The 13,182-nt window shown below is 47.2% G+C and overlaps 1 protein-coding gene across 2 annotated transcripts in view; it reads right to left on the bottom strand.

Annotated features, from left to right (window-relative positions):
* Positions 1 to 12,305, bottom strand: part of LOC147673331 (nuclear receptor ROR-beta-like) — a 125,950-nt gene extending 113,645 nt beyond the window's left edge. For both annotated transcript variants that reach the window (XM_086947169.1, XM_086947170.1), the window contains exon 1: positions 12,101 to 12,305. In XM_086947169.1, coding sequence (XP_086803295.1) covers positions 12,101 to 12,107 — 7 coding nt within the window. In that variant the 5' untranslated portion in view covers positions 12,108 to 12,305. The remainder of the gene's footprint in view (positions 1 to 12,100) is intronic.
* Positions 12,306 to 13,182: the final 877 nt, after the last annotated feature.

Genomic DNA, 13,182 nt, shown 5'->3' with positions numbered 1-13,182 from the left:
CCCTGCCTGCCTGCCGCTAGCCTTGCCTACTCTCTCTCGCACCCTCCCCCAGCTCCGCCCCCTCACTACTTGTTATTGAAAATTGCTGGGACAATCCGCTGCTTTGCTGGAGTATCATAATTCCCCTGCACGCCCTGTGTTTTAGAGGCTGTAGATGGCTTCTGTTGTGATTTATTACCACTGCCTGTATTCTGTATGCCAGCTGTGCCTTGCATTATCGCGGCAGGATTACTATCGATGTTGCCGCTGTTACCGCTATTATCCATAGCTTTGGTGCCTTTACAAGCACTAGTATCTTCGCTATGAGAGTGCGCAGCATTTTCCGTGTCGCCACTGTTCCCCAGAGCCGTAGCGCCACCCTCCAGCACTACGCCTACAGATGTATTGGCCGATACCGATGCCCCTCCACGGTTCCTTGCGCCTCCTCTGACTTTTTGCGCCATTGCTGTAATTGCGCTGATCACCGCGCTGAGTTTGCTGCAGTTAACAGTTAACAACTAACAGTGCACTAGCTCGCTACCCCCAAAAGTACCTCGCACACCTGCTGCTCCTCGTTGTGGACCCGCTATGAGCCGTCGTTTAGACCGGCAGCACTACAGTCTCCAATTTACGGGTCTCAGTCTCTCGAGCAGCAACCACTGCGATAGTCACTCTCCTGCAGCTCTTGCTCCGTGAGCGTCACACCCAGCGCGGCCAGCGCCGGCGTCTCCAATCGGCGAGGCTCGCAACCTGCCCGGCGTGGGGGCGTAGGTAGTATCCGACTGCAGATGCCACACAAGATGGATTAACTTCCACAATCTCCAAATCACAGTCGGAAGAGGCTCTTTTCAGCGCTATTGCACCTACGAACTGCTAGAACCAGGGTTTCCCATTGGGAGCTGTGTGCACACCACCTCACACGGCCACTGCTTCAGTCGCGATCTTGCCTCCTCTGGAGGGAGCTAAACGCGGGCCTTGCTGAACAGCTATTGAGGGTCACCGTGAGCAGTCTTGCTGCACAATTCTGTACAATTTGCAATTTTGCGACCAGGTTTGAGCGCTTACTTCCAGATGCCGCCACACTGATACTATGCCTTGCGCGAGTGAATCAGCCCCAGGATTTCGACATCCCTCCTCCTGCACTTTGACCTTACTAACCCACGGCTTTTGTACTTCCCATTCCTGGCCCCCACCTTGAAACTGTTCGTTGTCACCCTTAGTCTGACTTAATTGCACATCGCGAGTTCGGGTCCTTTGCCTCTCGCTATTCCGCCTCGGTATGTTCTTCTAGACTCACCTACCTGCCGGCTTCCTAGCCCATTACCATGACGTGATTGCAGACGTTGAGGCTACTCTCTTCATTCTGTTCTTCCCGCTTACTGCACAGCCACCGTGAGCTTCTTCGCCACTCTGTGTTTCACCCCTTCCCCCCACCTGGCCGCCCTTGCTCCCCTACCAATTGCCTACTCACCCAGATGCCCCAGAATTGACACACAACCTTATGTCCAGGCTCTTACTTCACCACCCTGGTAGTGTTCATGCCCCCTGCTCTCCCTCAACCCCTCACCCTCAACCCCTCACCCTCAATCCCTCACCCACACTCACCCACACTCACCCTCACTCACCCTCACCCTCAACCCCTCACTCACCCTCACCCTCACTCACCCTCAACCCCTCACCCTCACCCACCCTCAACCCCTCACCCACCCTCAACCCCTCACCCTCACTCACCCTCAACCCCTCACTCACCCTCAACCCCTCACTCACCCTCACTCTCACTCATCCTCACTCACCCTCAACACCTCACCCTCACTCACCCTCACTCACCCTCACCCTCAATCACCCTCAACGCCTCACCCTCAACGCCTCACCCTCAACCCCTCACTCACCCTCACTCTCACTCATCCTCACTCACCCTCAACACCTCACACTCACTCACCCTCACTCACCCTCAACACCTCACCCTCACTCACTCACCCTCAACACCTCACCCTCAACACCTCACTCACCCTCACTCTCACTCATCCTCACTCAACCACCCTCAACCTCACTCACCCTCAACACCTCATCCTCAACACCTCATCCTCAACACCTCATCCTCAACACCTCACCCTCAACACCTCACCCTCAACACCTCACCCTCAACCCCTCACCCTCAACCCCTCACTCACCCTCACTCTCACTCACCCTCATTCACCCTCACTCACTCTCACTCACCCTCACTCACCCTCACTCACCCTCACTCACCCTGACTCACCCTCAACCCCTCACTCACCCTCACTCTCACTCACCCTCACTCACCCTCACTCACCCTCACTCACCCTCACCCTCAATCACCCTCAACGCCTCACCCTCAACGCCTCACCCTCAACACCTCACTCACCCTCACTCTCACTCATCCTCACTCACCCTCAACACGTCACACTCACTCACCCTCACTCAACCTCAACACCTCACCCTCACTCACTCACCCTCAACACCTCACCCTCAACACCTCACTCACCCTCACTCTCACTCATCCTCACTCAACCACCCTCAACCTCACTCACCCTCAACACCTCATCCTCAACCCCTCACCCTCAACACCTCACCCTCAACCCCTCACCCGCAATCCGTCACCCTCAACCCCTCACCCTCACTCACTCACCCTCAACCCCTCACCCTCAACCCCTCACTCACCGTCACTCTTACTCACCCTCACTCACCCTCACTCACCCTCAACACCTCACTCACCCTCACTCATCCTCACTCACCCTCAAAGCCTCACCCTCACCCACCCGCAAACCCTCACCCTAACTCACACTCAGCCTCACTCAGCCTCACTCACCTTCACCCTCACACTCACTCACCCTCACTCTCACTCAGCCTCAACCCCTCACTCACCCTCAACCCCTCACTCACCCTCATTCACCCTCACACACCCTCACCCTCACTCACCCTCAACTCCTCACCCTCACACAGTGCAATAGGTCTCAGAGCATTTGAGTTAGAGCTTTTAGAATTGTTTATGGCTTTTTTCTTTAGCATTGGCTACAGGGAACAAAAATGCTAAAGATTTACAAAAAAAAACCATAAACAATTCTAAATGCACTAACTCTAATGCTGCGAGACCTATTGCATTTCTAATGCTTGTTCTCCTTCCCTCTGTGGCCTGTGTCACTTGACGCCTCTTTGCTGCAGTACCCCTTTCATTTACCTTCAGCTACAAGAAGGTGTGAGAGAGTCAGCACCGGAGAGAGACAGCTGCAGGACGAGGGAGTGTGAGGAGGGAGTGTGACCTAGGTAAAGGGAAGGGACTGCTGTGGGTAGACCGATAAAGAAGCATTATAGAGTCGAGACAAAGTCCGCCGAGGGTAGGTGAAGAGAGAGAAAGAGACAGTACCTTAACAGAAAACCGCCAAAGAGACAGACTAGTAAAGAGAGAGAGAGCGGATCAAGAGCGATGGAAATAAAGAAAAGGTGCTGATGAAAAAGACAGCCGACTGATCAGTACAAACAGAGATAGACAGAAAAATTGAAAGAGCTAGAGAGATACAAAGAGTCAGAGAGAGAGTGAGAGAGTTGTGAGTAAAGTGAGTGGCGGAGAGTAAGCAACAGAGCGAGATGGAAAGAGAAGAAAACAAATGCGAGAAGGGGGGGGGGATAAAAAGACGGGACAGAACATATTGTGCCCACTACAATTAAGAGATGCCTTTCTCATTTGCATAATATAGCCCGAGTGCTACCCTGGGTTTAATAGCCAGAGGTAATTTACCATTTTAAACTCTCATTACACTTAGATACTCTTGATAGTTATACAGAGGAGCGATTGTATACTAAAACAAACAAGAATTACATTTAAAAAACATTCTCTCTCTACGTTCATGCCAACTCGGCCCTTCGCAATTCGCATCTGAGCAAATACAATCGTACAGGGCCTACTGGCACATACATTTTTTATACGAGATACTTTAAAGTTCAAAGCGCAAAGACATCTGGTCACACCACATCTACCAAAGATACACCATCCTTCTTAAATATAAAGCATTCGGATTGCCATACGTGCGGCCCTATGGCACTGTCAGATGTATGCATTGACCTCGGAGACATTGGCTTTCCGTTTCATTGCACAGTGTGGAAATTCATTCCAATGCAGGTCACTATATCTATAACTCGGCAAATAAAGTCTTAATGAGTAAGTGACACTGGAGCACTCGAAGCGAGTGAAGCGTTTTGCTCAGCAGTATGAAGGGACTTTACATGTCTATGTCTATACATTCCAAGATATAGAATATATTGCACTCATTGGATCACTTTGATTTCAATTTTTATTGTGTTAAATCCTATTTTTCCATTATAGCTTTCCCAAAGGAATGAAGAAAGCCTGAGAAAATGAGCTATAAAAGTGAGCCTGTGTTGGAGGAGGAGACTGTGAGCCCATCTCTCTCACTTCAAGAGAAGATTAAGAGTTTTTGGTTTTGACAGATCTATGGCGATTGTCTGAAGAATTAAATAACCGGCTCTGGACATAATGCAAAGCAAAGCCGTAATCACACGTCTAGCAGCCCACACGAATTATAAGCAAAACAGAGGAGAAGCCGTAATGACACTTATAACCGCCTCTACACCACAATAAGCAATCCCTGGCATGACACTTCTAGAAGACTTAATCAAAATGATGCGAACCAGGGGAACAGGCGTCATTACACTAAAAGCTGCACAGTATTTGTAGAAGAAATGCAAGAACGAAGTCATAGTTACACCTACAGCACTCCCGTAGCATTATAAACAATGCATGGGAGCCGATGTATTTACATCAGAGGGAGCCTCACAGCATTGGATGGGAGAAGCCGTGGTCACATTAATAGCAGTCGCATAGCGTTATTAACAAACTATTTGAGAAGCCGTAGCAAAAAAATAAAATACCCCCTCCCCCAAAAAACTTAATATACACCAAAAACGGAAAGCCCAAGTTTGTAAATAATTATCCATGCATGTACATATAGGACTTTATCAAGTAAAATTTTATATCTCCCAATATTTTTCCATATGTGTATCATGTTAAAATCTCCATGTATGTATATCTCCTATGGGTGGACATGTATCTATATATTTCCGTACCAATGCAGAGAAAGAAAACAATTAACTCCCCACACCTCATCTAATCACCATTATAGGACTCCTACCATTCCTCTTCTAAAATATCCCGGCCTCCACTCAGACTCATCCCAAACCTCTGGTAATACTATCAACTCCCAAATAACCCCTTCCAAACTCTTTCTTCCTCTATACGATTCGTCAAACCTACGGATTTGCTTGTCTACCAATTACAATGGATATTTCCCTCTACTAATCCACCTTTGGGTTCCGGAGTAGCGTGCTACTCGCTGAAAAGCGCTTCAACGCCTCATACAACTAGAAGCAAAGCTGTCCTTCCACTAATATTACCACCGCACGCCATCACAAACCATCCTTGGGGGAAGCCGCAAACACACTTCTAGCAGCCCCTACACCACTTACAAGCAATGCACATGAGAAACAGTAATTCCACCAATAGCAGCCACCACAACACCACATGCAAGAGGGGGAGAAGACACAATAATACAAATGCTGTGTTGCTTTGTATGGCTCACTTCTGCCACTAAATCTGATTAGTTTAAGGAAAGGAAAACAAGACTCCCAGAATGCATTAGGTTATAACTGGAAAGTCCAGAACTGGGAAGAGTGTCCTTAAAGACCTTGTGGTAGGTGGTCACCCTACCTCCTCGTGCTATGGGCTTTCTAGAAGGTGGGTTTCCACTAGGATGTGGGATTTCCTATCCACTGCAGCGTGGTTGGCGTGTTTCAGTTTCCATGTCTGCAATTGATTATGTAACCACTGACTTTCTATGCGTCGCGCCTGTGTTTCGCCCAAGTGTCGGTGTCTTCGGACGGGCTGTCTCCCTTCTAAGTATACACTTTTGCCATATTGTTACCGCAGGCCCGCCCTTACCATTACAAGCAATGCTTAGAAGAAGGTATTACCAAACAACATTGAGCCTTATTACATGTAATAATAGGGAGGGACAGGACATAATAAGGTGGTTAAAAGCAAGTAGAACACTTATATAGCGAGCTACATAACACAGGGTGTCACTAGGCTCTGGTATGCGCAGCTCCTGCTAACAGTGGATGGGAGAGCTCTGGCTAGAGTCTTAGGCCATCATATATAATGCAAAGGGCAGGGCCACCTGAATTATGAGTCAGGGGAGGACCAACTTATGCAACAAGGTTGACTACTTAATGCAGCAACAAATGGAAAATTATGTGGTGTAATACAGCCCTTTTTGTGATATCATCACATTAGTACAAGTTTAACACCTAAATACAGAAATGGGCAACTGACCAGTCACCCTTTGTGAAGGCCCTTCTACTGCGCAGCAACATGTATAGCTGTGCTTTTAGTAACTTTTGATCCATATGATCCAGAAACATTTTTTTGCTAATATCTGCAGATTAGGCAGCAGACGGTGGATTATGTGACAAAGGTGGCAAATTTGTAATCATTCGGTAAACGCTGTGACCTCAAAAACATACAATTCCAGTAACCCTGGTAGAGGGGCAGACCCAAAGTAGGGATGTGCATTGTCACTGCGTTGAAGAAGTCATAAATACATGTAAAATGTCCATATGCCATTATAAACATTGCAATGAGAAACAGCGACTGCACGTGCACTGCCTGAGGTGTCATTTCACATTACCTAGCTCCATGCATTAGAAGCTGTCATGGGAGAAGCTTTAAGAGGTCCATTCAGAAAAATAAAATAAAAGGAAGACTTTGGTTTACCCAGTTCTGCGCCAATAACAATCGCCAACAATAGGCGTTCTAGAAAGTTCCTTACTAAGGAGAAGTATTGTGACTTTACTCAATGGTTGGCCAGTTTAACTACATCTCTGACAGTCTGCACTTCACTATAAACACTGCAGGATGAACCTATAATTACATGTACAAGAGCTGCATGACATTATAAACATGGGTGAGGTCCTAAATGCATGTATAACACCTCCATTGCCCTTATAAGCAGAAGTCTGCAATACTTACATAATTTTTTTATTGCTTAATTCAACAAAATGTCAGAAACATTCAGCAAAATTTCGAAAAAAGTGCAAAAAGGGATTAGAAATGCAAATCTGACATTTAGCGCTATATTGGAGTGCCAAATGCATCATTGTGGCCATTTTGAGCGCGAGGACATGTTTTGAGCCTAAAAAAGTGGAAGTGCAGCGATCAACAGCGGTGGTTTGCTTAGTTCCTGTGCTCCCATAATAGGATTTTATACTAGGTGATGCAGCATGATTTCGGAAATTTCACATAACAAGCATAATGCAAAACGCTGCAAGTTACGCAACCTTAAATTGGGGTAACGAAATTTGTGTGTATTAAGATTATGAGCAAAGCAAAGTATGGCGAGGCTTAATTACATGAAGGAACGACATACACCATTGTGACAATGTAAATACACGTGTGCTAGCCCCTCGCAATTCTAACAATGTCAGGAGACGCCTTAATTACAAGCAAACTAGCCCCAGTCCATATATGCAGCGCATGGAGGCGCCGTAATTACACGTATACTAGCCCCATGCAATTGTAAGCAAAGCATGGAGGCACCATAATTACATGTACACTAGCGCCAAGGTATTACAAGCTGTGCGTAGATAAGCCATAATTACATGCATACTAGCACTGTGCCATTTTAACCAAAGCAAGGAGACTGCATAATTACATGCACACAAGCACCATGCCATTATAAGCAATGCATGGCAGAAGCGGTTATCACACCTATGACAGTCTGAATACCATTATAAACGGTGTGGGAAAATAGTATACATTTGTGCAATTTCACCATATTATATGCATTGCCTAGGAGAGGGCATATTTACATGTGAATTAGCTTTATGAACGAATTACACGCATAGCAGATCCTATACAATTACCACCCAGAACCGTAAGTAACCTTATGTAAGAGCCAGCTGAATTTAGAAGAAGTGCATGGGAGAGTCGTAATTACAAGTATATAACCACCTCCCCAAGCCACAACCCAATGGTTATGAATGGCCAGATTCTACCCATGCCAGCCTGTGTGCCGACACTGACAGCAGGCCACTCCCTAGCAACAGAGAGACTTTGATGGCAGCTGGAAAAGAATCCCGCCCGTTCATGCATCCAGCGTGTCCAGGGAGTGCCAATGGGAGTGAAGCCGGCATTCCCAGAGCACTCCATGCTTGTGCCAAGCACAGAAGCAAATGGCTGCTGGGTCCAGGTCTCAGCCATGTCTTGTTTCTGGAGGACACCTTCTTTAACTGAATTTGCACAATATTATTTCAAAATAACAGTCACTGTTGACCTGCAGTAGTCTTACCACTTGACTCAAAGCAAAATGGACAATGGCTCAAGTCCTGACATTTTCACCTACAAATCATTGATTTCAGACGTGTTAGTCTAATTAGTTCAATCGAATCAAAACAAACTACAACACTCAGAATGCATTAAGCTGTCATAGTACTGTCCAGGACTGGAAACAGTGTCTGTAATTACCTGGCAGGAGGTGCTCACCATAACCTATGAACAGGGGTGGCATTGGGTTGTCGTCATTTGAGAAATGCCTAAATACACGCGAGACACTGCGTCAGGGTGAGCAATTCACAAAAAAACCAGAGGGAGCGAGACCAACATCAACCACAGTTTAACCATGGATATGACACACGGTAGACCGCACAAGCTTAGCCAATCAACAGTCACCTATTTACTATGGATACTCCAGGGGTATGGCATAGAACAGAAAGTAAACATGGTTCCTACAGAGATAGCAACAGTAGGGTCAGGGGGTGGGGCAAGCAAGTAATAGAAACAGCCGCCACTGGCCATCCCTGATGGACCCATTCATGAGGTAAGACGCCATCAAAGACGCAGTGCAGACACCACCTCTGTACAGTGCACACAAAAAAATGGTGCAGACAACATTCAGCTGTGTGTGTGTGTGTGGGTGGGGGGAATTGTAGAAAAATCATTGGTCTGCCCTGTGGTGATGGCCCATAGGGTCTGCTAATTACATATGGAGAAGCTTGAAATTTGGAACATTCGGTACAAACAGGGAATACAAATTAAACGTGATTCAGGCAACACTGGCTATAAGTTGCACACAACACTGAGCAAGCAATGCACAGCAGACTGAGGATAGGGGAGACACAAAGCATATGATGCAGGCAACATGGAGCACACACGACCTCCAACCTATAGTGCAGACCATATTGTGCATAAGAGGCTGGCATCATCGACCGCAAGAGGGCCGCGACAACCAAAAATGAGAAGACGTTGCACACACAGCAATGATAGGGTGCACACAACTGTGATCACAAAGTGAAGACAACAACAAGGGAAGGTGAGAAGACTACTGGGAGGATGAAGGGTACAGTGCACACAACATGAGGCCCATGGAGCAGGCAACGCTGAACCTGCGACATAAGCATACGCACACTTAATGCGGAGAATGAGGCGTACACAATATCAGGCCTCTATGTGTAAACTCAGAGCAGGCAATGCAAACAACAAGCATTTACACTACACACAAAACAAGAGATGTGCAGAAAAAGATGCAATCTATGGTGATCTGGTGGCTGCACACCCGAGTGCACTATGCACAGAACACTAATCGTTAATGCACACAACACTGGTACACAAAATATCCAGAAAACCATTGCAACACTGAGCCCAGAGCAGCATCAGATGAAAGACAAGCAAGCGGTGGACCCTGAAGAGTGGGAGCACTGGCTAACTGTGGTGTGGGCTCACCTTTCACAGCAGTTCCTAAATGACGTCACTACACGCCACAGAAGTAGCGGCCTGAAGCACAGCGCTGGGTATTCAGTTAGTTGCTTCTTTGTGTGTGTGTGTGTCTGTGTGTCTGTGTGTGTGTGTGTGTGTGTGGGGGGGGGGGGTTATAACGCACTCATTGCTTGTCAGCAGAACACCTTGCAGGTGCAGTATTCTTGTAAGAATATTAATACTGCAGCCACTGTCATGAGTTTACAGCTTCAAAGCACTATTAAAAAAACACTCCCTTATCCCCAAATACCCCATTCAGGTGGTAGGATGGGTGTACTGTGCTTGCTTCGTACAATATGGGGCTCGTACTGCAGAACTGGTTCCCTATCCTGGCCTGCCCGTTGTTTGTTTATTCACACATTAAGTGTAGCGCACACTGTATAAATGGATTATTTCCAGGTGCTGGCAAGAGGCGACTAAAATCACAGATGACAAATCAGAATACAAGGTTTTCTGTTGGTTTATTACAATTTTTGTTTTAATATATAATTACCTTCAAGGTTGTGGGTTCAAAACTGAATCTGAGCTTGATAACATACAGAGAAATGTATAATTAAAAAATATATGTGTGCAGTTATTTGGGGAACTAGCGCTATTCCACGCTATAGCGAGCTGTCAAAGAAATCAAGTAAAAAACTATGTATGTGTGTGTGTATGTATATATATATATATATATATATATATATATATATATATATATATATATATATATCTTTAGTTGACTACGATATCAAAGCATTAATATTGTTAAAATTACTAATAATCACGTTAGCCCGTGATCTCTGAACCCATCTTCCAGTGCACGAATGAGTGACCATCTAATTTTGAAGCACAGAGAATCCCTCATTTAGTTTGTGAAGGCTGCCACTAAACTAGACAGTACTGTATTTAATACTGCAAGTACTAAAACACACACACACACTAGTAAGTCTGTGAGAAGGCAGGACACCGGATGACTAATGAAAGAATGAACACCCACGTTGCTCTACATGGCTGCAAGAATGAATGGCAGAGTCATTACGTGACATTGGGCTGCAATGGCTACCTGAGACAGCTCGGTCGGGCAGCGCACCGGCGGCGGAGGTATACAGATGCTAAAACCGCTGGGGGAGTGTCACGCATTGAGCCTTCAAATGTCCAGAAGTATAAGGGGCCGTGACTCATGTTCACTTAGGTCATCATGGGGTCATGACTCCAGTCACCCCCCCCCCCCCATAAACATTTCTAATAGGCAGCTTATCTGCAAAGATGGTTTTCATGGATATTACTCATACACAACTTAAGATATTGTACAAGGGAATAAAGGCGTAAATTGGCGAGGCACACGTCTACTCTACACCTTGCCTTGGAATGGTTGCTTTCCACTCTACAGTCAGCCCCCCTCTTTGAGTCAGGAAACAGTGCGTGCACATTAGTAAGGTAATATTTCCGAGGTAATAACTTGGAATTCGATGCGTACACTGGGGTGAATCTGCAAGAATAATTGACACATGGCTTCTTGTAACTGGAACAGCGAATAAAGAGATTGAGCCAGAACTAAAAAGTCATTATCACAAATTAGCAATAAATCAAATTTGCAACCTCGCTAGGACACTAGTAATATCACGATGACACGACTGTGAAATAATGTACTTTGAACCAAAGAAGTGACCATGATCTGCACACCAACACCTCGTACATCCCTCGCAGAGACAGCCAAACCTCGAGTCGGCGCTACATGGAAATGCACTTTTCTCAGTCCCCACACACATCAGTCTCTGGGTGAGTGTGCATGGCATGATCATCCTCTGGCAGCCCCAGCCTGCCCTGCAGCAGGGCTCGTTCCCAAAGCTCCTTAGCGCGGCTCTGGGCGCTGTGGGGTTTATAAATCCGGCCACAAGCGGTGTGGATGCTCATGTGACTCTTTAGAGTATATGCATTCGTATCCCATCCCTATGTATATAGAGATAACTCTAATCACTAGTATATGCAGTAGACCTTTGTACTCTCTACCATTCCTATGTGACTTAGAGTATATCCATTCGAATCTCTTCCTCGGGTGACTTTACTATTTGTACATTTGCAATTTTTCTATCTATTTGTATCTCTTCCTTGTGTGACTTTACATCTTGTACATGTGCATTTTTTTCTGTTTGTATCTTTTATGTAACGCATGTAATCCTTAGTCCTTATGTTTTGCAACTGGTTCTTATGTAAAGCGCTCTGACACATTCGGGTAAAGTTCGCGCTATAGAAAATCGCATTAAATAAATAAATAAAATGAGCTGCAGCCCCTCTTACCTCTCATCTCGGCGGTGCTAGGGGGGGCTGGCCCCACTCATGGACACTCGGCTCTGCCTGGAGCGGGGGTCCCTCCGAGGGTCCAGGCCTCTCTGCTCTCCCTGCTCTGCTCCTTCCCTCCCTCGGTGCCTCTCCCTGCGGCCGTGCGGTGCTCTGGGGTCCCGGTTCCTCCGCTTCCTCCCGCGCGCGCTGCCCGGTCGCAGCTCCAGCCTACTTAGAACCGCAGATGAGGCATGTGGAAATCCACCTGACAGCGGGCTGCGGACCCCGCCCACCGCGCTGACCACGCCCCTCAAACAGGCGTTCCCGCCTATGAGAGCGCAGGCTCGCGCGCACCGCTCAGACCGCGCCCCCACCACGCGCGCTCGGCTCGGCGCGCGGCATCACGCCCATCGCTCAGACCGCCCCCCTACCAGCCGCCCTGCCTCTGAGAGCGCAGCGCCACGCCCACATGGCCGTCTAGGGCACGCCCCCAGCGGCGGGGCGGGGTTTGCAGCACGCGCCAAGCTTTGTGTTTATCTGTCCCTGTGGACGTGCATCGCACCAGGTGAGTTATGAGCATTGTATTGTATTGCAGCATTTATATAAGGCTTAGACCCCTATGTGGGACAAAGTGCTTTCAATGGGCAGGTATTGCCCGGTACTAACTAAGTGCCTGCGCAGCTGCGCTTCCTTCATTTGAATTGGAGTGTCTTCAGTGGGCAGGTACTGTCCAGTACTGAGCACCTGCCGTTCTTTCATTTGAATAGAGAGTATGGGCTCTTCTCAGCACTGCTGCAATGCATTTAGTGGGAGAGTACCGGCACTTCTCAGATGCAAGCCGTACTATCAAAGTGAGTACCCGCACTTGTACATTTCTATTTAAAGCACTGGCTTGCATGAGAGTAGCAGTTAATTTCGCATCCCCGCACTCTATAAGGGGATGTTAGTGGCAGAAAACAAAGGTGGTACTATAACAACTGTAATTGTGGCGAAGGGGACCACTGAGGACCTAGCAGGGGCGCGGCTTCGGGGGAAGTGTAGCGGGGGGAGGGTATTTGTGGTATAACCCCCTCTCCACCCCCCTGAATAAATGCATTCTA

The sequence above is a fragment of the Lissotriton vulgaris genome, chromosome 12 (genome assembly GCF_964263255.1).
Source record: "Lissotriton vulgaris chromosome 12, aLisVul1.2, whole genome shotgun sequence".
Taxonomy (NCBI): Eukaryota; Metazoa; Chordata; class Amphibia; order Caudata; family Salamandridae; genus Lissotriton; species Lissotriton vulgaris.
This window is presented reverse-complemented; position numbering and strand designations above follow the sequence as displayed.